This window comes from Lepeophtheirus salmonis, chromosome 7 (genome assembly GCF_016086655.4).
Source record: "Lepeophtheirus salmonis chromosome 7, UVic_Lsal_1.4, whole genome shotgun sequence".
Taxonomy (NCBI): domain Eukaryota; kingdom Metazoa; phylum Arthropoda; class Copepoda; order Siphonostomatoida; family Caligidae; genus Lepeophtheirus; species Lepeophtheirus salmonis.
In genome coordinates, this window is record NC_052137.2 from 340,521 (window position 1) to 368,143 (window position 27,623).

General features: G+C 31.5%; 1 protein-coding gene across 2 annotated transcripts; it reads left to right on the forward strand.

Moving 5' to 3' along the window:
• The first annotated feature begins 23,911 nt into the window (after positions 1 to 23,911).
• On the forward strand, positions 23,912 to 26,156 carry LOC121121733 (nuclear receptor subfamily 2 group F member 1-B). Of its 2 annotated transcripts, none has more exons than XM_040716705.2 (4): positions 23,912 to 24,792; positions 24,870 to 25,019; positions 25,085 to 25,609; positions 25,680 to 26,156. In XM_040716705.2, the coding sequence occupies exons 1-4, from the start codon at positions 24,489 to 24,491 to the stop codon at positions 25,967 to 25,969; spliced, it is 1,269 nt and encodes a 422-aa protein (XP_040572639.1). In that variant the 5' UTR covers positions 23,912 to 24,488; the 3' UTR covers positions 25,970 to 26,156. The 2 variants fall into 2 exon arrangements, with proteins under 2 accessions (XP_040572639.1, XP_040572638.1); XM_040716704.2 differs by having other exon boundaries at positions 24,199 to 24,792; positions 24,870 to 25,025.
• The last annotated feature ends 1,467 nt before the right edge of the window (positions 26,157 to 27,623 follow it).

The window sequence follows — 27,623 nt, forward strand, 5'->3', positions numbered from 1 at the left end:
CCCAAAATTTAGTGGCTTCTTACTGTGACCATATATTTATTCGTACCAAGTGACATTAAAATCATTTTTCACCAATGCCGGAATTCTGGTGACCAGCAGACAAACAAGCAGACGTGCTAGATGATAAATTAACCAATTTACTACTTTTTTATTTATTAAAATTACTAATTTTCTACACCCTTGAAATATTCAAAGCAAGAATGCAGAAACGCAAAATGGTCAGCTGGGAAGAGGGTAAGCATTTTTTTTTTTTTTAAATTATTATTTTAAGTACTTTTATCTTTGTCAAAGGCGAAAGGATACCAAAAGCTTGAGGTATCGAAACCTTCTAAAAGTGGTTTCAATTTATAAAAGCATAACACTATGTTGTTCCTTTCACATAGTATGTACAGATCAGAGCCATTCATTTTTTTTTTTTTTTATTAGTGTTTTGTGAGGTTCATATCCTGTGTTTTTATTTCAAAAACACATTGAAGAAGATATGTGCTACCGTCAATCTACGAGTTACAACGTATATAATTTGATTGCATCTTTCCTCTGTTTCTTATGTGGCAAAAAATAATAATATCATTTTGTTATTAGCCTCATTTTTATAAAATTATCCAATCTTTATTTCCGAAAAAAATCAGGGATCATTATTTTTTAATTCTTGGAAAGAAAATTTTTTGATATACGATAATCACTAGTGTGTGTGTGTGTGGGATTACTGACGATTTGTTGGGTTGTTACAAGTGTAAGTCTTTGTCACGGGCTCAGAGAAAAAATTGAGGATCCACATTCGAGTACTTATTTCTTCGTATGTCCCTGCTAGATATGGAAAGGGATGATGTATGAGGGTTGATCTTCATTCGCAGCTTCTTTTAGCTCATATAATAAAATATCATAACAGCTATGCTGCTAATCTCTCAAATATTCTTCAAACTGTCCAGGTTACAATGTCGTTTTTCAGTTTCCTTTATTTTAGGATAACAGGAGATCATATGATTATCTTGTATACCTTTGGATAGAGTTGTATTAAATATAAACTGTCAAAAAAATTAAAGTGATAATCAGGACAACTTGTAGAATGTTTGAGAGAGAAGCAGCTTAGCTGTCATTACGTTTCATGACGTATATTTCTTTACTCTTATAGCGGCTAGCAGCTAATTGAATAAAACCCCATGACATCAAAGCTGCTCATACCCCAAACATTCTTCAAAATGTCAGGTCTTTTATATGTACATAACGACTCTAGATATTTTGTTGAAGAAGTAATTACTTGATTCAATTTTGCTCTAAAATAACAAGTATCATATTGGAATGAAAGCATTTACTTCTATAATAATCGGTTGACAAATAAATCATAAAATCTTTAACTTTAGCTGCATTCGTCAATATCAACATTAAAACCCTTGAAATAATGAGACAAATTCTCTAATTTCAAATTTCATTGTGACGTCAATTCTATTAGGAGTGTCCACAGGGGGTTAAATAGCTAAAGATTTTTGATCTTTTTCTACGAAAATTTTTATATTAGAAATTAATTTACAAATTTTTTTCCAAAAAAATTAATTTTTTGTGTATGGCCATTGATTTTCGAAATTTTTTTCCAGGAAAATTAATATTTTAAAAACAAAATTTCCATAAAAAATTCTGTTTGTTCTAAACAGCTCTGATTGTGAAAAAATTTCAAAATTATTAGCTATTAATTTAATTTTTGTCCACGAAAAAACCCTTAAATTGAAGAAGATAATGAGACAAATTTTCAAATTTCATTGTGACGTCAATTCTATTCGGGGTGTCTGCAGGGGGTGTTATATAGCTATAGATTTTTGATCTTTTTCTACGAAAAATTTTATATTAGAAATTAATTTTTAAATTTTTTTTTCCAAAAAAACTACTTTTTTGTGTATTGCTATTGATTTTCGAAATTTTTTTCCAGGAAAATTAATATTTTAAAAACAAAATTTCCATAAAAAATTCTATTTTTTCTAAACAGCTCTGGATTTTGAAAAATTTTCCTAAAAAATTAAATTTTTTGTGTATAGCTATTAATTTATTTTTTTTCACCAAAATTAATATTTTAAAAAGCAAAATTTCCGCTTTTTCTGAACAGCTCTGGATTTTGAAAGTTTTTTCCTAAAAATTAAATTTTTCTCAGAATAATTGTTGATTTTTGAAATGTTTTTGAATAAATTTACTTTTGAATTTTATTTTTTTTTCAAAAAAATCCAAAAACCAAATATATATATACATATTTATATATAATGCTGTGGACGCCCCTGATTATACATACATACACCATTTTTAGGGACACAGAGGGCTGGAAGTAGATAAAAGACCCTCTTCCCAATTTAATTCAACTTTCAGACAATTAAAAAGAATCGAGAGAGAGAATGAAAAAGGAATAAAGAGCTGCTCAATTTAATTTAATCATAGTCATTATTGTTATTTTTCTTTCGAAGGAAGGAAAAGAAGCAGGAAAAGAAGAAAAGAACCACAGATGTATGAAAGAGAGGAGAAGAAGAATAAGTTAAATTTCTCTCCATAGACTACTTGAAAAAGTCATTTATAAATATATCCCAGAACATAAAAAATTAATTATTATGATTGTTGTTGTTGGAAGAAGTTCCCTTAAGGCTAAGGAAAAAGAAGACGTTCGTTCAGTTCTTGTTGTTATATTATTATTATTATTTTATACTCAGCAGAAATGTTGAAACACTCACATCAGAAAGAAGGAAAGAAAAAAAAAGTAAAAAAAAAAAAAATGAACGGAAATCCGAACAATAAAACGTGTCTATTAAAGACAGAAGAAGAAGAAGAAAATAAACCAACTTCAAGTCAACAACTCTTTGGTTTGTTGACCTTTGAGCTATGTACATACATACATATATTAATAATAATATGGATACAATTACCATGTGACCATGGGAAATTGACACACGCTGCTATTGGCTATTGTAACGGGCACTATCCTCATAATTGTAAAAAATATGAACTGAAAGCGTGTCATTTTTTTTTTTCAGGTGACCATCTGAAAAGTGTTTAATAACTTCCAAAGCTCTCACCATTATTATTTAACTCTTATAAGCAGTGATGTAAATTTTGTGCTTTTTTTGTGCTTTTTTTAGCTGGCCCATCTGTAATCTATAGAAGAAATTTGCTTTTCCTTAGCAGTTGTCATTATTATTTAATGCCTGAGTAGTAAAAATCTTTTCCAATATGGATTCATTTAGATTAAAAACCTGATTGACCTTTCGTGTGTGTTCATAAAAAACCTTCAGGATTTATAGCAGAGTTAGAATTGTAAGTCCTTGTCGGACACAAAGTAGAATTGGAGATCGATATCTGAGTCATTCCTGCCAATGGCTTTGTTTATGTCCTTCTCCTCTCCCCCCTTTTGTCACAGCTGATTGCTTATCTAATGAAATACAATAGCATTATTATTCTTTCTCTCTGCAAAAATATTTTTCAAATTGTCAGGGTTACCAGTTTGATTTTCAGTTTCTTTTTTTTATCATGCCCATTCTACACTGGATTTTCATCACTATTTATAATAGTAAGTCCTTACTTACTGGGAGTAAACTTGAGGATCGGCATCAGAGGCATTCCATTCTTTGTCTTTGCAATAAACGGACGATTGCAGCTGATGTAATAAAACATAATAACAGCTAAGCTGCTCTCTTCCTAAACATTACTCAAATTGTCAGGATGACCACATTAACTTTGAGTTTCTTTCATTTTCCAAACATAATAAAATCATTATTTTTTCATTCTTGAAGACAGAACATCTCAGTGTCTAGTAATAACTAGTGTGTGTGCTCATGAAAGACATAAAGTAACGTGTGTTTGGGAGTTATAACTTATAAGTGTAGGACATTTTTGAACTAAGAGAGGACTTGAGGATCTGCATCGGAGTCATAGGAGTCTCCATTTCCTTGTTATATACAGAGTGGAATTTGAGTTTACTTACTTCCTCTGACGACTGTTTACAGCTGATCAAAACAAAACGTTATGACAGGGAAGCTGCTCTCCTTCCAAACATTCTTCAAATTGCCGCCAGGATTACCATATTAATTTAAAATTAAGAGTGAAATATGCACAAATCACATTCTGTATAGAACATATTCGCAAAAATTACGACGGTATCGATCCTCAATTCTACTCTGAGTTCAGGAAGGACTTACCCTTATAACTACCAACCGAATACTCAATTTTACTGTCTGTCGTTCATACACATACCTACAAGTAATTATTTGATATTTAGATGTTCTCTCGTCAAGGATGAAAGAATAATGACGATAGCTTTAGAAAATAAAAAGACTCCTTAGGTTGAAACAACAGAGTGTCTCGATGAGGGAATATCACCACGTAAGGTAGGGAAGGGGGATTGGGACACACCGACGAAAATGGAAGAAAAAAAAATCCTCCCCCAAAAAAAAAAAAAAAAAACACGTGATATCAAGTTAAATGTGCTACTTCAAATCATATTTGTAGAACTCACAAATGAGGATAGTGGAAAAAATCGGTCCATAGAATGAGAGCGAAAAAAGTAGTTTTATATTTGGAAATCGAAAAAATCGGTTTACGGTATGAGATTGTGGTCCAATTCAGTCTAGAAAAAAAAATCATCGAATTTGATCTCGGACAGAGTTTCAACAATAATATATATATATATTTACGACCTTTGAGCGATTTTTTGCCAAAACGAGCAAAAAAAAAAGAGCTAAATTTTTGAAAAATGAGCATCGAAAATATCAAAATTGAGTAATTAGTATTTAAAATAAAATAAAGTTTATTAAGAATAATTTAAAGATAATAGACTTGTTTTATATTTATAAGCTTTGCTATATTATATCGACAAATTAAGATTTTAAAAATATTTTCTTCAGTAAATTTTTCCCTCGATCAGTATTGGTAGTTTCAAACATACAAAAAAAAACGTCCATATTAGTAGTTGAAGTAAATTTGAAGTAGGTAATATTTTCAAGAGTTTTGGTAAGACCATCTCATCATCACCACCATTTGATATTACGTCCAACATTTTGCATAAATGGAAGATCTGGATCAAGCAGTTTGGTGCACAAGCATTTCTGTTTTTGTTGCAAAATTAAATGGGGATTAATCAACAGTCAATTTTGCACCAAATTAGTCCTTCCTCTAATTGGCTGTTGTCAAAATCTGTCCCCCTCACATCTCCAATCATGTAATTATAAGCCTGATTAAATTTACATACACACTCCTACATTTTTTACCTACAAAAAGAGTGCCTAATGGAGGAGGGTTCCGGCAAGTAGATTTTCCCTCTATAAATATAATCAAATAATCATCAAGAGCTGTTGTGTAATCTGACAATAACCAAACTTTATTTATTACTTTCATACCAGTTTAGAAAAATCAGCCATTGTCATATAAAAAAGGGCAAAGTGAACAATTTTATGAGTGATTGAGGGATCGTTCACAAATCCTAAGTCTACTAATATACATTTAAGTCATCTTTAAAGCAATGGTTCTTCATTTTTCTACCTTCTTTTATTTATATACAATTGCAGAATTCCTTAATTGATTCACTTTCCGTTTCGCCTCAGATTTTTATTTATAGCACATAAATTTAATGACCGATGATAATTTTCCTTATTTTAAAAGTAATGTACGTTTATTAAATAAATCTTTAATACCCCTCTCCAGAATATAATGCAAAGTAACACTGTTTCAAAAGGGACTACACCCCTTGATTCCCAAAAAAGGAAGAAGATACTGTTATGTAATGGTGCCCTTTGAAGGTGTCCTGTATACATAATTACCTATCATGGCCAGGATCTTTCAATACATGAATGCTCTATAAATGTATAAGTATGAACAAAAGCAAAGTAAACAATGGTGGGCCAAAGTTATCCTTTTGGGTGGAGTCCACGCCCAAGTTCATGAGTTGATGATGATCTATTCAAATATTTTTGAGATGTTCCTCATAATTATTTATATATATCATTAGGGAAGACTGGGAGCAGTTAGTTCCTTAATTACAGGATTGGCCAAAAACAATATTTGTTAACACTTCCCAACCATTTTTGAATAACAACTCTATAGTTTTTGAAACATTTGGCTCATAATTGACTAACTAACAACTGCTTCCTGTCCCTTTACAATTAAATAACTAGACTTTTCATATTGTTAAATAATTATTATGATTCAATTTATGAAAGAGGACTTAGTTTTTAGTCAGGCATATATATTTAATGATGACTGATCCGTATAATGGAGCGGATAAATGCCCTCCACCAAATCTATTCAAGCCCTTTTCTACTCTGTGTGGCTATAGCTTTTTTGTTGCTTGATAAAATGGGCCTGTAGTAACCTCCCTGGTCTTCCCTACATAGTACATACGCTATCCTTTCATCCTTTCGGAGAAGCAGAGATGAAATAAAGACACTTATTCCTATTCTTCAACCTCTTTGTTCTTGCTGATATAGTATGTAGTGAATAATAATAGCAAGAATAATGGTTACAAAACACCTCATGATTCCAATAAGAATAATACTTATATATATATATATACTGTATAGGTGTATAAAAGAATAAATACCTTTTCTCAATCGTCATTGTTGAGATCCTTTATTCTTTTTGTTATTGTTTTTATTATTATTATTGGTTCTTCTTACTCACACACACACACTCACTCAGAATCTATGAACATTGTACAACCATTAGGGTGAGGCTAATGCACGCACTATGTCAAAAAAAAAATGCATCTTTTGGTCAGGTACTGTGTCTGCAGGGACGATTTAATGATCACATTGGTGGTTCATCACCATAAAAACATATCTGAGTCAATTATAGGCTTATTTCTCAAATTTCTGGGATGATTTGAGATACACAAGATTGTTACTTATAGTTTAAACCTTTATCTGATTGAGAGTAAACTTATATTAATTCCGATATGCCCCCTTTTAAATATAATATGTTAATATATCTTTGTTTTATTGTGGCAATCCTTTTTGGCCGCTATAAGAATGTAATTTGAGATGGAACCAAAGGTTTAACAGGAGTAATTTACTGATAGAAATTGACGATACATCGTCCAACGATTTAAATGTAATCCACGCTCAACTTTGAGAAAAATTATTCTAGCTTTATTTTGTATTGATGGGCCACATACGTACTTCATTAGAACCTGCACTTTTTTTAAAGTTAAGAACGTCTTTGGCATCAGATTCACCCTAATCTTACGTACATCATATCACCTTCATCATCACAAATACCATTTTATTTATAACAATAATAAACAAGAATCATGATATAGTTATTCTCGTAACCTCCCTCCTCCTTATTCTTTTGTTCCTTCAATGTATGTGTATACCATGTACATCTATAAAACCATCTTTTTTAAAAAGAAAAAAAAAAGAACCTTATTTCATAATAAAGTCGTTTAATGTTGAACACAAGTTTAATTCATTTTTAAATCCGCCAAACATGAAAATAAAGAGGGGGAAGAAAAGGAAGGAGATATTACCGAGTATAAGAGAAGAAAGAAAAAGGATAGGGAAAGCTCTTCCTATATAAATATATATTTATTAGACTGGCTCTTAAAATGGGACATACAGGGGGAAATGCGTGCTATACGCAGTACAATACCCCTTTATTGGTCATTCTTTTCTACAAAAAAAATATTTGAGAGGGTAATTGTATTAATGTTTTTGAAAGATATATTTTATCTTGTTGTACTAAAAATAAGTATTTTGATCTTTGTTCTAAAAAGAATTTCACAAAAACCATTTAAAACACGACCTTATCTTTTATTTTGAAGAAGGGTATTTCTCAAAGGCGTTTTTGCAAATAATTATGTATATAGATATAATACGAGTATAGGCACTTGTCCTCAAAATAATTCATACCAGGGAGTAGACTGGAGGGGATGTAGCCTCCCTCCCCCCTAAATTTAGTAATAATTTATTTTTACAAAAAATATTTTTGCTCAAATATTAAACAAAAATAGGGGTTTTTTATACTTTTTATTTCATAATTGAAATGTAATTTTGGAATTTTTTTGTGAATTGCTATGGGTTTTTGAAATTTTTTGTGAATAGCTCTGGATTTTGTTTTTTGTTAATAGCTGTGAATTTTTAAACAGTTTTTCCTAATCACTTTAATATTTGAAATTATTTTTTTGTGAACAACTGCATATTTTGAAATTTTTTTCCAAAAAATTTAATATTTGATATCTCATATCAAAAAATGTCATATCAGAAATTAAATGTTGAAATATTTTGTAAAAAGATATAGAATTGCAAAATTTATGGACTTTTTTTCAAAAACATTCACAAAATCAACCAAAAAAAAAAAAATATATATATAGTTATATAATCCTGCATAAACCGCTACATAATCTTGCTTGATCTTTTAAGCAGTGCCTAATTACTCTGGGAAATGCCGGGTACTACCGCCAGTAAGTCAATGAATAAAAGTTGCATTTCGAACTGTAGTAGAAATAAAAATCGACAACGGGGTAATTTCTGCATATGTTTTTGCTTCATACAATTTGGGGCTTTTGTATCTTTTACTTTTCATTCATAACTCCTCAAAGCTAGTCAAATCAAACGTCCCCAACATTCTTGAAATTGTCAGGGTTGCCATTTCAATGTTTGATTTCTTATATGCATAGTACCTACACATATTTGAAGGTCAACCATCCCCATACATTATGTGCATTACTTCTTTGAAACTGAATGATGCAATATTACATACATATGTTGGACTCAAATGATAACAAAAGTATCCTACTTATTATACATATTGAACATGTTTTAACGGGTGATGTTGTGATCACAGAATCATAAATCAGTTTATATACTGACTAAATTAATGTATTCTAATAGTATATATTTTGTTTTGTTACGTGATGTGTTAAACATGGCATGGAGGACATTGCATAATGTATGTAGGGCGGATCAAACTGTAAAGAAGTCATGAAACTAGACTTGTATTTAGAGGTGTAAATCATAAGCACTTTTTAGAGGCTGTGTTTTGTTGTTATTGGCAACATGATGAGTGATTTTTTATCTTCTGAAGCTGTTATCATAATTTTTTTCATTCGTATAAAGTGCAGCCACGAGTGGGTGTGCTCAAGATGAGGGAAGTCCGCAGACTGTGTGCTAGAGGGGCTTTATCCATCACCAAATTAAGACATTTTTGCTATATACTAGAAAATATAATATTTGAGATTTGCTTCTGAATTGATAGCATTGGATTTTTAAACTTTTTCACCAAATAATTTAATAATTGAAATATAATTTTTGAAATTTTAATTAAAATTTAATTATATGTAAATAGCTGTGGGTTTTTGTATTTTTTCCCGGAAAATGTACTTTTTTTTGGAGTTCAAAACAATTTTGACGACTTACACTTGCTAGACTTTTAGCCTCCAAACTTGCCAAATCTGAATCGGAGGTTGTTTTTTTTGTGGGGCACAATGGAAATGACAAACCAACTGAACACCCTGCAATACCAAAGACGAACTTATCCGTTGGTTCAAGATGGAATTCCAGGATTTGACAAGGCACCAAGAGGCAAATGCCTACTTGCATTTTCAGCTTCGTACAGAGCCTGTAATTGTGGCTGAAGGTGCTTTTATTAAATTTAATTAATTTAAATCTACCAAGCTTTCAGAATCTGTATTTCTTTTTCTTAGTCTGATAACTGGTTTGAGAAAAAAGGCATAAGAAAGTCATATATGCTGGAATTACTACGATGTTGATCCTTAATCGTACTCTGACTCAAACTAGGAGTCGTACTTATATATAGAGGGAAGTATCAAATAGTCGTAACTCGTAAATTACAATTAGCAGTGTTATTATTTATATATCATACTAAAAGTCTAATATATAATGTTCATAATTAAGAAATAGGAACATTTAGATTGTGGAAATAATTTTTTCAGATCCATTTTATTGTTCACCATTATTCTTAACGAAAGAAAAAAAATTTCAAAGCTTAATTCTGTAAAGTAAATATTTGAGTTATGCCAATTTGGCACTCACCCCACATTATAACTCTCGAACAATTCCTTATAGTTACTCTTTTATGATTAAACAGTCTGCTAATAAGTACTTTAGACTCAAATATTCTCTATTTCAAAAATCAAATAAAAATACAAGCAGCTTGGAAAAATAAAGCACTCTTATGATTACCTACTAGAAAAAAAAATCGTACGCGATATGGTCATATTTAATGCAACTCTAGTTGTATAGGTAATTCCTTATTGGACTCAGAGTTGAATTGAGCATCAAAGACGGAGTAATTTCCTCCTCTATATAAAGGACCAAAACAACCCTAATAATACTTGTCTTGAAGTGGCGAAAATATTTGAAAAATTAGTTAAACCAGTGGTTCTCAAACTGTGGTTCATGAGCTCTCTGTAGCATGGGTCATGGATGCAACCCATAAATAGACACAGCCTCTGCTATCTATTATATTTGGTATGCTTATTATTGGTTAAAAAAATATGATAATGCACGAGGTAGTTCCTACCAGAAAAGTTTTTGTTTTTTTTACTTTCTAAAGCTGATATCATTATTTATTTGTATTCTTGAATAGAGAATATATAAGTACAAGTGTAAAAAATATGTCCTAGAAAGTGGGAATGGCTTTTTCTAGTTGACTATCCGAACAGACTTTTCTATTTTCCAATGCTGTTATCATTATAATTTAAATCTTGTGAAGGGAGCTTCTAAGTATAAAGTTAAAACTAGTGATTGTACTCATGAAAGATACCGAGTAACAATGATGGTCTTCTCGGGAGTTATAAGTATAGGTCCCTGTTGGAATCATAGTAGAATTGAGTATCGACAAAGAAGTAACTCCAGACTATGACCTTTCTATTTAAGGAGTGGGATTTGTGTTTATTTCCTTGCTTTTAAGGACTGCTTGCAGCTGATCTAATAAAACGTTACGACAGCTAAGCTGCTCTCCTCCCAAACATTTTTCAAATTGTCAGGATTACCACATTCATTTTCGTTTCCTTTTATTTTTACATGCCGGTGGGACATAAATTATACATCAATGCTCAGCATATATATCGTCGCTCAAAGTTACCAGCATATTCTTTTCTTTTTGATTTACACTCACAAGGATTTAGACCATTTTCCCATCTCTAGTTATCTCTGTAAGTAAATAAAACATCTACCAATATAATATCATTTAATCCTTGAAAATTACTATGTATAAAGTAATAATAAGTGAGTAACAATGAGAGAGTTATACGTGTAAGTACTTGTTGAACTCGGAGTAGGATTGAGGATCGACTTCAATGTAATTCGTGCCTTTATCATTACTATATCCGCAGTGAGATCTGTGAGTACTTCTTTCCTCTTACGACTCCTTGCAACTGATATAATATAACGTCCCGACAGCAAAGCTGATCTTCTCCCAAATGTATTTCAAATTGCCAGGGTTACTAAGTTCATTTTCGGTTTCTTTTGTTTAAATGGCAAAAATGCTTAGAATTTTCTTTGGAGGTTAAGATGTTAATTTTATTGAGTTTTGTAATTAATTCCTTTAAATAAATCAATAGGAAGTTGTAGCATAGAGAGAACTTGTGGAATGAAACTTTTGTCTCTTTGAATCCAACATGTTCCTTGTGTGTAAATATAAGTAGCTATAGTGTACATTATACCAGTGGTAGGGAACCTTCATTAAATGTCAATTTATGGCCTTTAGATTTTATTTTTTTAAAGAATCTAATAATCACATGTTCAACTGGGGTGGAATAATTTATCGATTTAAAAGGAAATATATTTATGTAGGTAGGATATAAATAAGAGTAGAGATCTCGTCTTTCTTTTTTCTTAAATGCCATTAAGGAAGAAAAATCTTTCTTTTAAAAAGATACGTCAGATAATATGTCTCTGAACAACATTTAATAGTGAAAAAGCTCGATATGTTCTATAATGTACCATATATGTAGTAGACACTAAAGAAAAAAAAAGCAGATCTGACATATTGTCAGTATATTGTAATACGAAAGAATGGAAATAGAAATTAAAACTCGGAAATGAGTGAGGACACTAAAAATGTAGATAAAATATATTATTTTTTATGAGTGTTATTAGATCGGTCTAAAAACACTGTCGACTGATAGTATGTATTATAATTTATAGTGGACCAAACTAATTCGGTCCTTTACGGAGGTGCTGTCTTGATTGGTCTAGATTGGTGCAAAGATGTCCTTGATTGTTCTTACAAAAACATTGATCCACATCAATCTCATTTAAAATTCAGCCTAGAATAGTATACATGAATTGTTGACGACATCAGTTTTGTTTCAAATTTAAATGTGTTGCACGATTCATATTTGTAGAGCTCATAAATCCGGGGTTGGAAGAAAATCAGAAAATTGATTTTGAGACTGAAAAAACTTGGCCTATATATTCAGACCGAAAAAGTTGGTCCACGATTTGAAAACGATTGTTTCTTTTTTTATGTTGGATTGATCTGAAAATACATAAAGCATGCATTGTAGTATTCAAAAACTAGGTGGTGCATGAAGCTTAAAGTTGTGGCTAGAACGGATAGTACTTCAATATTATACTTTTCAGCTATCACTCATTATTTTCTTCGTTTTTAATTTCTTCAACTCTAGCTAGGAGTGAAGAAAATAAAAAAAGAGCAGGATTGTCATACTGAAGGTCGACTAATCGGCATTTAGGACCTTTGAATCGTAAAAAAGATTAGAGCGATTACAAAAAAGAATGATGATGAAATCAGTCTTAATACCGTCCAAAATATATTTTATAAATGATGTTAGTGCTTCTGATTTGGCAAACGGGAATTTAAAAAGTATATATATGTGATTTGTCAACCTAAAAGCAGGCTGGAATTATTTTTGTAATAATTAATCAATAAACTAAATTGGTAGAATAAGGTCGACCCTTGAACTTATATTACTACACTTTTTTGATTTGCTGTGTAAAAACCGTGTTTTTATGTTCGATTTAATTTGTGTATTTAATTCAGTATCATCTTTCTACATATTTTCTCGTCACAAATGTCAGTTGATAATGATTTAGAAGGGGTAAAATGACGTTACAACTCCTTCGTAAATATTGAATCACGCCGCTTACTACTTATTCAAATTATTAGCTATTTACAATGATATTTGATTTTAGATGTATCTTTTTTCCTAAATTTCTTATTTTTCATCCCAGCCTGCTTTTATTTAGACATGTCACATATGAAAAAATACCCTTCACTTTGTATCCCCTATAACAGTGCTGTAACTATGGAGGAAGCACTGAAATATTAAAATATATAAAGTTACATATTTTCAATTTTATTCTACTTAAAACTGTAGAATAGTAAGTACGTTCGAAAATCTTGTGATTAGCAAGCGTTTATTATAAAATGAGCTGGTTTTAGTGTGAGAGGGGCTTGATTCAATATGAGGGGTGTCCTCTGGGGGTTTGAATGGAGACATTGAACCTTCTCCAGAGTATTCGAGAAATTTTTGAAGTTACTATCACGACCAGTTTGAAAAGAAAAAAAAATTAAATGGCAAAACGAGTTAAAATGTAAAAATTATTTATAACAGTTTTTTGTCTCTCCTAAAAAAATAAAGCCTCCTCCCACTACCAAATAAAGTCAAGAGTCACCTCTTTTTATAAAGGATCTTTGTTTAGACTTTTTATTTGCGTCATTTTTAGTAAAAATAATTATTTAAAAATTAAAATTGACCATTTAATACAAAAAAATATGTAATTACAATTTTAGATTGACCTTTTATTAGAAAAAAATATGTAATTAAAATTTTAGATTGATCTTTTTTAAGAAAAATATTTCATTTTCAGATTGACCTTTTATATAAAAAATATGTTATTACAATTTTAGATTGACCTTCTTTTTTGAAAAATATTAAATTTTATTTCTGGATTGACATTTTTGTAGAATTTTATTATTAATATTCTATTATATAATCGGTCAGATACATAAAATTGTACAGTTGCTTAAAATTTCGAAAAATAAATTAATAAAAATAAAGGTTTCTCCAGGTATCTAAACACGCATGAAAGATTTAAAAGTTGTTAAAAGATGGGGAAAAGTCCCCTTCATACAATGAAAATATAAAATATGTTATATTTTAAAAGTCCATATATATATCACCATTGATGTGTTCTGACTTGTAGGCAGAGGAATCCTTTTCGATTTACAATAATAAACTATCGTTAAAGTCTTTGCTATTATTGCCGTCTTTCAAGTTACTTTCTACTTTCATTGCCAGAGCAATGAGCCAATTTGACCCCTTGAGACTTCAACCAAAACTATCGGTTATAATACTTTCTACCATAGATAATAGAGATCTTACTAAATTACAAAAACAAAATAAATTAAACAAAGATTCAATTGGATCTTTGCAGAAAAAACATTGATCGCTTTATTCGATTATAAACAATATTTCATTCAAAGTTTAGATTGACCTGATTTAAGAAATTTCTTCTCAGTATATACATTTTAATAATTTGAACGGTGTCTAAGAAAAATTTCATCTCCAAACCAGGCCTGAATCAATGACAAATAAATTGGCTCTTCTTTAAGTAAAAAAAATTAATGATTTCGAAATTAGGACTTTTATAAAAATAAAGTTATAAAACCTTTCCTTTATTCGATTCATTCCTTTGTCTTCTGATTAAGTTTTTATTTTTTTGGGGAAAATATGAGTGTTTTTGTGTGTTGTTTGAAGTGGTATTAGAGGTAGCGGTGGTAGTTATAGCCAATTTCCGGTGACGTCACGCAAACCTCTCAGGTCAGCGTGTGAATTGTTTTTTTATTATAACACACATACAAATGTCGTGACTCTTTGGCCAGACTAAAAGGAAAGAAACAAAAAAATTACTATTTTTTTTTACTTCAATTACATTTTTGTACCTTGTTTTTTAAAGGTAAATAATAATAATAATAATTTTATGGACTCTTGTTTTTTGTTGTGTTTTTTTTTTTTTTTAACTTCTTTCTCCCTTGTATATACTACTACCTCTGACTATCATGAGAGTGTATTTGAAATGGAGTCTGTGAGAAAATTCATGAATCAGAGGGATTTCTTTTTATTTTCTTTTTTGGTGTTGTTTGGTTGTAATGGAATTAGGAGATGATGGGTCCTACCAAGAAGAAAGAAATATGTAGAGGCGACAAGTTGGGGAAAAGATGGATATAAATATCAGCTGTTGACAAAGAGAAGATACGAAACGCTAGAAGAATTAGAATAAAGACGACAGTCACCCTATAAATGAGTTTTTTATTCCTAATAAGGAGTTAATTTTCTTTAGCCAATCCTCAAATTAATTCATTTAACTCAGCTGATGTAAAAAAAAAACAATGATTAGGATAAACAGTGTTAAATATTGACTATTTGATGTACTACTAGAATAGCCGCTAGGGCTTTCGGTTCCGGGTTGGTTCAGATCTTCAGACATAAATATTCGAGTAAATTTCGTGTAGCCGATCTTTTGGATCTAGATCCAAAAGTAAAATTAGACGGATTCTTGTCTATGAGCATTTTACCCCAATTTTGGACCTAAATAAAATAGGATCTTGATCGAAGTTACTTCTTATTGATTACTGATGACGAAACAATGAATAATCTAATGTTATTAGTATAAGAACATAGTTTTTGGTTATTATTAGAATCAGTATTATAATAACAGTGTTACAACTATTTATGTAGATGGCGCTTCAAGGACTAATATAGCTAAATGAAGAGGATACTTTTGATATAAATAATAGGTTGACTTTTGGTGGAGCAACCGGAAAGAAGAACCATACCTCATTGCCCCGCAGACTCTTCGCAATTGTCGGTATCGTTTGTCATTCAGGCTTTAGGTAGATTTTTGGTAGGACATCCGGGCAAAAAGGCAAGGTAGAACTATGAAATCATTTTCCACGAAATCCACGAACAGCGATACAGATAATAATGAAGCCATAGCCAGGTTCTACTTTGCCTGTTGTACCACAAAAAAAATCTATGCAATATCCTTTACTTTAAGCCTGTTTGGAAATCCAAAGAATACAAATTTACCAGTGAACAGGATATATCTTTTTAAGCAATATTATAAGCTCTTTAAAATACGGAAAATCCTATAGATCTTTTTTTAAATCTGTAAAAGTTCGAGTACTCGAAGTGGACTCGGGGCTCGGATTTCAGATTTTTCTGGACAATACGATTTTACTTATATCGTATCTGTGTACATTGGATTCATGTTCAAGACACAAATTTTAAACAGTAAGAAGAAGTTGAATTTCTGTTCAAAATTCAAATTATTACGTGACTTCATTTTCTTGTGATGTAAGCTTTGCTTTAGGTTTTCAGTCAGAAGTATGGGTTAAAATCAAATTGAGTTTATTTATCTTTGGGTCCTTCTAAAATGTGATCCTGAAACTTGATACGAGACTTACTTTTTCTCCGTTATGTAGGGATATTTTAATTTTTTTAGTTAACTGTTAAATCTTTGTCATTCTTCGAGACCTGCTCTGCGAACATTGTGAGGCTGTACATTCGTTAAATGATAATTCAGAGGTCCTAAAGCTTGATCATTGGGGGGAAAAAACCTTACTACTCAGAGAAAAAAGGCAAATACTGGCTTGACTTTTTCCTTCAGTACGGGAATAGTATGTATCAAGTTATTACTTATTACTCAATGAAACAGTAATTTTTTTATATTACTTCTTTAGCAAAGTAATATTCTTATACTCGAAACTAGAAAAGTTAGGGTATTAGAGCAATATATATCTAACTCCCCGTTACTACACAACATTAAATGAGATCCATTGGCTGAAGCAAACTATCAGCATGACGAATGACGATTACCTTGTACATGTTATGTACAATGTACATAATTCTGGAAACGACATCTAACAAATTATTTGCAATATCTGTCTTTTATTGATTTTATAGATGAATAAAAAACCATTTTGATTTCTCCTTGGTTTTGTTTTTTATGGTTCTACTCTCCTTTACAAGAGGGTAGACACACACACACGACATGATGATGGTATACTATGGTATTAAGCATGTGTACTGATTACACTTTAAGTTGTACTATATACATTAGGGAGGGCTATTTTTCAACTATTTCCCAATTTCAATTATGGTTCATCTGCATAAGTGTAGACTAAGAGAATAAATATGATGAAAATTCGATTCTTGTACGGTGACGTTATCCTTAGTAGGTCGTATATCTCTATGAAAGTTTCAAAAAAGTGCAAAAATTATTTATTATTTAGCCAATAAAGGTTTAAATGAAGTACTTTTCATTATCTTGCATACACACACCTATAATATATTTTAATAAATTTGTTCTTTCTTTTATAAAAATATGTTATATCAAAATAAAAGATACGTGTTGTGTTAAAAGCTGATCACTAAAAACTCCTTCAGTTATCCTCTCTTTTTGATCTATAGATTGATTTTATAAACAAACTTTATTCATATATTTTATAGATCAGAAAAATCTCTACCAAAATGATCATATGCAAAAATGACAAATATCACTTTAAAGAATACACCAAGAGTTACGATCTAAGAATGAAATTTTAGGTTAACTTCATATCACATTAAAGCTTTTCTACCCTATCCATGATACAAATTCGAAAAAAGTTAAAAAACAAGCCGCCCTATCGTACATACATTCGATCTCATAAAAAATGAAGGAATGTACGTTTATATATACATAATATCTATCTATGTCTGTATGTATGTACGTCACCCCAGTTTCGTTGTTAGACATATCCCCCCTCTCTTTCTCTCTTGATTTCATCGTTGTCATTTGTCATTGCCCCCTTCTTATATATATATATAAATTGATACTAACCAAAAAAAAAATAACTTTTTAAAAAATCGTTTTTTTGTTGTTATTTTGCAAGGGAATGAAAAATGATGTGCTCAGACATTCAAGATAGCCTTAAATGGATCTGAATAATGCCTAACAGCAATCTTTTCTACATAGATATCCATGCATGCATATAAAGAATTATATTCTAGGCTTATAAATTGGGTTTTTTTTTTCAACGATTCATATTTCTTGGTTTTGTTTTACATATATGCAGAGTGGGGACTCAAAATTTGTTGTATTTTGGATTATGAGGCTTTTATTATACAACCAAACGACAGTTGAAAGAAAAATAAACAAGTTTTGTTTTTATAGCATGTCTCTAAGTCGTAAAATGTCGGAGGTATAACAAAAAAGGACACGCGTATGCATTCTCATCAGCACCTGTGCCGAGAAGGGAAGTAACCCGTGGCATCTTCCTCCGGATTGCCACAAACATCAAAAAGTCAATTACAGCACCATACAGCTATGAAGAACCAACTTTTTTGCAGAAACAAAATGGCTGACTTTTAACCTCAACCCCTGCAGTTTAGAACGTATTGGACAAGAATGTCTGTCGATCCTCTCATCCAAACTTGGATTCGTTCCGAGCTAGCATAGTACGTCATAGATACAACCTTCATCACCGAGGGCTGTCAATCCGTTCTACGTCGTGTACAGGCTGTTGTTGCTTGTGAAGGAGGACATAGTGAATAAAAATATAGCTAAATATAGTATTTGAACAAATCACAAATTGGTTAGTAGTTGTCTTTTATGGATTCCATAAAAATCAAGTTTTTGTAATTTATTCATGCTGCTGCAAGTACGTAATATAACATTTTATGTGACGTCAGAAATGTTAATGTCATTCATTTTGGTAATTTATACAACCAATTATATCCCTTTTTTTCATAAATATTAAGGAAAAGAATGACCAAATGGTCCCTATGGTCCAAATGGACCAAAAAGTAAAATCCAATACTGTCTCTCAAAAATCTATCCCTCTATTGCATAGTTTTATATATATATTTGACTCTAAATTTAATAAAAAGATACTATTACAAACTATTTTAGGATATTTTTGTGTTGAGGAGGTAAATCCGTGTTACCATGACTCATCTGATTTTGTAGTTATCGCAACTTGTTCAACTTTTTTGTCACTACAAGTTACAACGGATCAGTGTTATGGCCTTGTGAAAAATGCAACTGGAATCCAGACTTACTTGTGAAAAATCAGGTTCGAGATTTTGCAACGAAGCTATTTGGACAAAGTGCAGGGGAGAAATTATTCTATGTAACTCAATGTGCGTAGATCATATTATTGCTCACTTCTAAAAAAGAAAATATAAATTATATATGTCAGGGGCGTCCACAGGGAGTGGGCTGGAGGGGCCCCTACACCCCCTCCAAAAAAAAAAAGAATTTTTGATTTGACAAAAGAAAATTTAATTTTTTTGATTTTTGAAAAAAATTTAATGTCAAAAATTCTTTTCCAAGAATTTTTTTTTCAAAATAGTTCTGGATTTTGATATTTTTTTCACAAACATTTCATTTTTGAAATTTTATTCAAAAAATTTTATATTTGGAATTTTATTTTGAAATTGTTTTGCAAAAAAAACAATTTTCTGTTGAATAGCTATGGATTTTGAACTTTTTTTTTAAATTAATTAAATTTTTTATTAACAGCTGTAGATTTTAGAATTTTTTTCACAAAAAAATTTATATTTTAAATTTTTATTCCAAAAAATTTAACTTTTTGAGAATATTTCTAAAGATTTTAGGAATTTTTTTCGATTAACTGTAATGTTTGATTTTTTTATTTTATTTAATACTTTAATTTTTTTATTTAAATAATTTAATTTTTGGATTTTTCTTCGAAAAAATTTCAAAAACGAAGCCAGCCCCTCCCAAATAGAATCCTGCAGACGTACTCTAATGCTGTTGTTCTCAAATGGAGGTATGCATACCCTTTGGGATACTTGAGATTTTGAATAAATATTTTTAGGGGTTACTTGTCTGAAAAAAATATATTTTACAAGTGGTACATCACTGAAAAAGGTAGATGATTCCTCTTCATATGTATATTTTTGTCTGAATCAGTGCAACTCCATCTGACCAATTAAAGAAACGGGGAAAAAAAAGAAAAGATTTCTAGCTTGCTTTTGTCTTGACGGGCCGCATAAATTATAAATATATTTATTCTCTCTATTAATCGACTTAATAACAAACCTTAAAAAACCAAAAAAGTAAAAAGAATTCCACTTATTTTTTTTTTTTTACTTCTTCTTCAACGCGATCTATATATATGTACATGTGTGTATATACTCAGAGGTGAAAAGGTCAGGCTAGGCCCCAGTTTCTTACTGCGGTTATTTTTCAAAACTCACATAAAAAACGTATATACTCTAAACATATTATATACAATATTTCGTTTTCTTTAGCGGTTTTCTCCCCCCTCCCCTCCCCCCTTGTACTACGGCATACGCGTATATCCAACTGTATGAATATACACACATAAGCTGCTTGTTTTGATGTTGATCGTAATATTACTAATAATAGGATGCCTCCACATTAGGGTGGCTCTTAGTGTGTATTTCAAAAGTACAAGCTTTAATATTCATTCTCTCGCTCTTTCAATCGTTTTAATAGTGGAAATTATTATTCCATTGCCAAAAAATAATACATTTGACCAACATGTTGATGTGGCCGCCTTTGCCTCTTAAAAATTGAACAATTGGGCAATTTTTGGTGGAGCAAACGCGCAAAATAGAGCTAAACCTCATTGCCCATTAAGCCTTCCTATTTTTGTTTTGTTGTTGTTTCGTAAGGAGAGATCGTCTAAGTATTGAGTAGCTACGTGTGATTGTGTTCAAGAAAAAAGGCGATTAACTCCGGAGTTAAGTTGGGAGTTTATCTTCTATATTATTAAAACACAACTTGTCTGTTCGTTGACGCTTAATATATTTGGACAACGCCGAATACTATCGCTATTGCACTGTGAATGGAACATGCGCTTTTTTTTCAATGAGGTAAGGGTGATTTTTTAGTGTAGAATATTAAAGCAATCTTGCAATGATTATCTTCAGAAATGGGTTTTTTTTGGGGGGGGCTGGCTTGGTTTTTGGAATTCTTTCGATATAAAACCCCAAAATTTAATTATTTGGATAAAAAAATTAAAGTATTAAAGGAAAAAAAAAATCAAACATTATAGTTAATCGAAAAAAAATTTCAAAAATCTTTAGATATTCTCAAAAATTAAATTTTTTGGAATAAAAATTTCAAATATATATTTTTTGTAAAATTTTGCTGCCAATTTTATTTAAATTCAAAGATCTCACCAAAGAATGTTCTGTTTTTGTAAATTAATTAGTGAACAGTGAGTATTTATTTATTTGGTCCTGTCCACTCTTACACCCGGTCTTTGCTACTGATCCTTAAGACCGTTGGAATTTTGGAATGTCCGTACTAAAACTGATACTAAAATACTAAAGTTTAATGGACGAACTTTATTAGTTTTAGGACTGAAATGCAGGGCTGAACTGGACTGTTGTCAGGAATCCTAAATTAGGACTGACTCAACACTAATATTAATGAATTTGTAGTACAATAAATATTAAATAAGTTACTGAAGGATTTAATGAGTGCAAATGTTATTACACTGAAAATTTGTCTATGCAATTTATACACCATTATCGATTGACAAGAAACCCAAAGCTTTGATTCGTAGTTTTATTGAATATGTACGGTCTATTTTAAATGATAAACTAGTTTTGGATATGTAAATGCGTTAAAACTTTTATAATTTTAAATATATGTATGATGTTAATTTTTAATGATTGTTTGGTTGTTGGTTTAGAAGGTAATGGTGCTGCTGTTACCTATATGTGTTTTCTCTGAAGATAATAAACCACCCAAATTCCGGACCAACAAAAAAAAAAGCAAAATAAGTAATTTAATTGATGTTAAAAAGGATTGAATATTGAAACTAAAAAACTACACCCCCATTGAAGGCATTAGTATTGGCATAAAATGAATTTATGCTTACAAACAAAGGTTATTACAAAAATGGAAGATATCTAATTTTTTAGGTGAATGTTTTAATATATAGCAATAAATTTAAAAGCGATGGACACCATTATATATTAATAAAAGCTAAATATATTTTGCAGGGAATTTTTTTATTATAAAGGTAACAAAGTGGAGTTTGGTAAAACAAGTAAAGTAAAAAATTGATTTTTAGGGCCACCCTAATACCTGAGCATTATTTTGCCTTTGAGAGAGAGATGCAACAGATTTCCAATTAAATAATAAAAATAATTTATTTATTTGACCTGCTTATTTGAATGCAATTCCTCTCATTTTCCAATTGACCTTTCTATTTAACTAATAAAATAGCTCGTGGATCGCATCTGACCTGTCCGTGTGACCTACTACTCTATTTCACTCCTTTGATCCCACTTCACCTTTAGCACTACTACTTACAAGTATACAATGTACTTCCTACATGGTATGGATTGACGTTTGAACTATGTAGTTACTCAAGAGGAATGCTTTAAATATAGTTGCGAAAACGAAAATCAAGTGATCAATATCATAGTTTAAACTAAAAGTCACTACAACACCTTTTCTTTTGTATACTTGAGGTGTTGAATATTTTAGTCTATAGTAATGCACTTTTAATTGAATAAATAACATGTTTTTGAATACTGCAAAGGGATGACATAATTGCATACCTTATGAGGAAAGATAATACAGATTTTACGTAGCTAAAGAATCTACTCAAGTCTTGCTAAAGAGTAGGGTGGGTTTTACCGTGAACGGGGTCTTTACCAAAGATAAATGTGTTTTTTCTTTTTAATATTAATTTAATTTTGAAATTTGTACCTTTTTTCATAAAACAATATCGCATGGGGGCCAGAAGTCATAGGTGCAGGAATGTATTTTCAAGTGGGAGGTGGGGGGTAGGAAATTATGTAATTGTGACGTCTGCAGGGACTAGGCCATTGACTTTTTTGCAAAATTTTGATTGATTTTTTTTCTAAATACCATATTTGACTAATAATATTTTTTCAACGAAAGAATATTCACTAAAGGTTATATTTTTATTTAAAAATTTTCAGTAGAGATTAATAAAAGCGAATAACATTTTTTTTTGTGTTTAAAAAAAAGGCAATTTCATTTTTTGTTCTACAAAATTAACACATATAAAAATTTTTAAACAAGAGGAACTGATTGCAATGTAGGATTTGTACATGGACAGTTTTTCGTGAGCAAAGTCAAAATTCGGAGTTCTGTTTTCTAAGTTGTATTTTTTTTTTTTTTTTTTAAGTTTGTGGATTTTTAACAGAAGACTGTATTTACCACAAGCTTTAGAATCAAGCGCAGGGGTGAGGGGCTGGAGGGGTTGTAGCCCATTCCTCCAAATCCATGAATTATTGTGATAATGAATGAAAAATTAATAGGAAAATAATATAATCCTGCAGACATCCCTGAATCGTAGGCCCTTAGAAGGGGGTGGGCTGGAGGGGTTGTATACCCCCTCCCGCCAAAAAAGGAAAAGGATTTTTTGGTTGACTCTAAATTTTTTTCGTCATTCGGGGCAAATTATGTAGCAGAGCAAAAATTTAACATTTGATTTTTTCTTTGAATATCTGGGAATTTTTTTTTTTTTTTTTTTGAAAAATTTAATTTTTGATTTTTTTTTCTTTCAGAAAGTTAATTTTCTGTGAATAACTATGAATTGTTTTCCTAAAATGTAATTTTTTGGATTTTTTTAAAGAAAATTCCACAAACCAAGTGTTCCTTTTAAAACAGTCATTGGTTTAAACTTGTGAAGAGGTTCACTGATCACATCATGGAAGTTTCGTTGATGCATGTCATCATTAACCTATGTACTACAAACATTTTGGGTGTTGACCGGAAGCAAGTTCTTTGTGTGTTTGGAGAGACTCTCAATGCACGTATGTATTATTATGTGGATCAAAGGCAGGGCGTCGGCACATAATGTACGTAATATAATAGATTTGTTTTTTTTTATTGTTCTCAAATGAGGATTACATTCATATTTATATCATGATACAATCAATGTACCTTTGATATTTAAACTTAACACATTATGGCGATAGTGATGAACTTTGGGTGTTGAAACGACCAAAAACGGGATAGAAGAAGAGTCACACACAACGGAAAGAAAAACATGGATGGGCTGGCCCCATTTTGTATGTCGTCCTCGCCCTTTTGATGTGTGTGTGTGCTTTTATTTTTTTCACAATAATAATAACTATTCACCGGCGCGTACCTAAAATAGAGCGAGTGAGCGGATGAACGAGCAGACTAAGCAGCACAAGCACCTATAATGATGATGAGGAATAGTAGATGATGTTACTACAACATACAAGTGACTCTCTCTCTGTGATTCAATCCAGTTCTCAGTCACTGACGTTAGTGTCGTAAGAGAGGTGCTTCTTCAAAAAGAGAAATATATATAAATCAATGAGAGACTTACAATTGAGATTAAAACAACAACAGCGTATTTTGTTATTATAATTACGTATTATTTTCTCTAATCTGTTTTGGTCAAGTGCTTCTCCTATTATCCAATATACTGCTTTCCCATCAAATTAAATCAAAATAGTTCCTTATTCCTCATTTCCGAACGATATGGCCTTAGTGGCATCCCCCACGACTTCCGTTTGGAGAGATCCTAATATAATGTCAGCCTCTGCAAATAGTATTACTTCACTTAATCCACCTTCCGCCTCGCCAGACTCCCTCGTTGGATCTACTACACATCTCATTCACCATCACATCTCTTCAGACTCAATTTCACCCGCAATTTCCTCAGGGATTGTGGCATCCATCGAACATGCAAAACCCTCTGAACTCTCTGAATCTAGTGATATTAACTGTGTTGTCTGTGGAGATAAATCCTCTGGTAAACACTATGGCCAATTTACATGTGAAGGTCCGTATCGTTGTCTGACTTGATTCATTGTGATTTTTTTAACTAATACTAATTTTATTTTAATGTTTGTATTATAGGATGCAAATCCTTCTTTAAAAGATCCGTTCGTCGTAATCTCACATATCAATGCCGCGGAAGCAAAAACTGCCCGGTTGATCAACATCATCGAAATCAATGCCAACATTGTCGATTAAAAAAGTGCTTTAAAATGGGCATGCGCAGAGAAGGTAAAGGTTGTTGTCTTTTATTAGCATTTCCTAATTACTCAATTGATATTTTTTCTTCTTTTTAGCCGTTCAACGAGGTCGAGTGCCGCCCACACCTCAAGGAGTCTTTGGACTCGGATTCAGTAGTGATCCCCTCTCTGGAACCACATATCTCTCTTCCTACATATCAATGCTCCTTCGAGCAGAACCTTATCCTACATCACGATATGGACAGATGCCAATGCCAACCAATGGCATGATTGGTATTGAAAACATTTGTGAATTCGCGGCACGACTACTTTTTAGTGCAGTAGAATGGACTCGAAGCATACCCGGTTTCCCAGAGCTTCAAGTAACAGATCAAGTCGCACTTCTCCGTCTCGTTTGGTCGGAGCTCTTCGTACTCAATGCATCTCAGTGCAATATGCCTCTTCATGTGGCCACCCTTTTGGCTGCAACAGAGTTGCATATCACTCCCATGACGGCAGATCGAGTTGTGGCATTTATGGATCATATACGGATATTTCAGGAGCAAGTGGAGAAGCTCAAAGGTCTACATGTTGACTCTGCTGAGTATGTCTGTATGAAGGCCATTGTTCTCTTCACCACGGGTAGGTCCTTTTTTTTCTCTTTCTCTTCAAAAATTCTTATTAATGTGTTTACACATATATACATATATAGATGCACCAGGACTTTGTGATATGCAAGTGATTGAGCAGCTCCAAGAGAAATCCCAATGTGCTCTTGAGGAGTACTGTCGGAGTCAATACCCCAATCAACCCACTCGCTTCGGAAAGCTCCTTCTTCGCCTTCCCTCTCTTAGGACTGTTTCATCCACAGTGATAGAACAACTATTTTTTGTGCGCCTCGTTGGGAAGACTCCTATTGAGACCCTCATACGAGACATGATCCTCTCGGGCAATAATTTCCAATGGCCTTCATCTCCACCTCCATCTGGTTATCAAATGTAATCCAGTTTTTGAGGGGCTTCTTTGTCCTTCCTTCCTTTCTTCGTGAGAGGAGTCACAAGTATTCATTCAGACAATTTTTTTTTGTGTAGATTCTACGTTTTTTTATTACCAAAGATGTTTATGCTTTACTCTTAATGATGATATAATATTAATTATAACGACCAATAAACTTTGTTTTCAAAAGCAACTCAGTGACTTAATGTTTAATGCAAAGCAAACCATATTTTACCTGGGATTTTTTTAAATTCTTGTTTTTGTAAAATGATTGTATGTGAATATGTGTGTGATCTTATTTTTTAACCCTAAAGGGATTGAGTGTCGTGAAGTGTAATATATATTGTACAATATATATTTTCTGCTCTTTTTTTTACCTGTATACCAAACAAACCATACTTATGATTACCCGTCATTAGTCAAAAAAAATATATACACATACAATACATATAGGTATAAAATAATATAATATAAGCAACCTGCGACTTATGAGTTGGTTTCTTATGCTTGATTTCGTGTTTAAACGTTTTTTTAATACTACTCCTTAAAGAAACAAAAAAAGTAGAGAATGATTAACTGTATTTTGGTTTTCTTGTTATTATTTTTTTTTACCTATGAATGTATTTATTCTTGATACGACTTAAATCCGCTTCCGGTAATAAAACAGCCCTCAACTTTTTCCACTCCTGGCTTTTGTTTCTTTCTTTTCTTTTTTGTAGTTTCCTTCTCTGTGTTAGTGTTGGGATTTGGTATAAAAATCCTAGGTCGGTCTGAGACCGTTAAAATCGTTTGTGGAACAAACTAAAGTGGGCCTTTACATAATTCGGTTTAGATCGGTCACAAAGGAAAATTTGGTTTGTTTCTGTCGTACAAAAAAAATCGGTCTAGAACAATTCTATTGGTAAATTGTCGATGATCTATATTGTATTTTTCAAAATGGTGACCATTGACCTACAATAACGTCATATAAAGTTAAATGTGGGACATAAATCATATTTGTACAACTCATAAATCGGGATAGTAGAGAAAATCTCTCTTTAAGTTGAGACCGAAAATGTTTTGACGTCATCAACCATTGATCTAAAGAGTGGGCACCAAAAACTTGAAGTAGCATTTAATTACGATTTTATTCTCATTATTTTTAATTACAAGGTTCCATTATGCAACCAATCAACAGCTGAAACAATACTAAACAAGTTTTGTTTTTATCCCATGTCCCTCAAAGACATCTTTTACTTCAGGGCTTGAATGGCTCACGCACCCTGTTGAAAGTGTCTGCTGTTTTCTTTAGTGACATTCAATACATAGAAGTAAGTAAAGAAAATATTATTCAGTTTATTTGGTCATCAATTAATTATAATTATAACTCAATAATCAGAATTGGGCTTGTAGTTAACTCTTATTAAATTGGGACTTCGAATTCCAGGAGGACTCAATTTGCACAACAAAAAAGAAATTTCAGATGGGACGAATATTCAATATAAAAGACTCGTAACTCGTCTAGAATTTGTCGTCAGATTGACAAGGTTTGAAACTCACGTATCCAAAAACTCGACACTGTACTTTTGAGACTTCACTCGAGCTTATCTCTGAATAATTAGGATTCTAATAGTGGTCGTAAAAATTACTTGTGAACAGCTCAGTTTACGATATACTCATA

What these genes read in the sequence shown, in the direction of transcription:
- LOC121121733 (XM_040716704.2), top strand. Translation starts at nt 24,489, where the DNA reads ATGGCCTTAGTGGCATCCCCCACGACTTCCGTTTGGAGAGATCCTAAT. An exon ending in CATGCGCAGAGAAGGTAAAG is followed by an intron (nt 25,026 to 25,084) that starts GTTGTTGTCTTT and finishes TCTTCTTTTTAG; the next exon opens with CCGTTCAACGAGGTCGAGTG. An exon ending in CATTGTTCTCTTCACCACGG is followed by an intron (nt 25,610 to 25,679) that starts GTAGGTCCTTTT and finishes ATACATATATAG; the next exon opens with ATGCACCAGGACTTTGTGAT.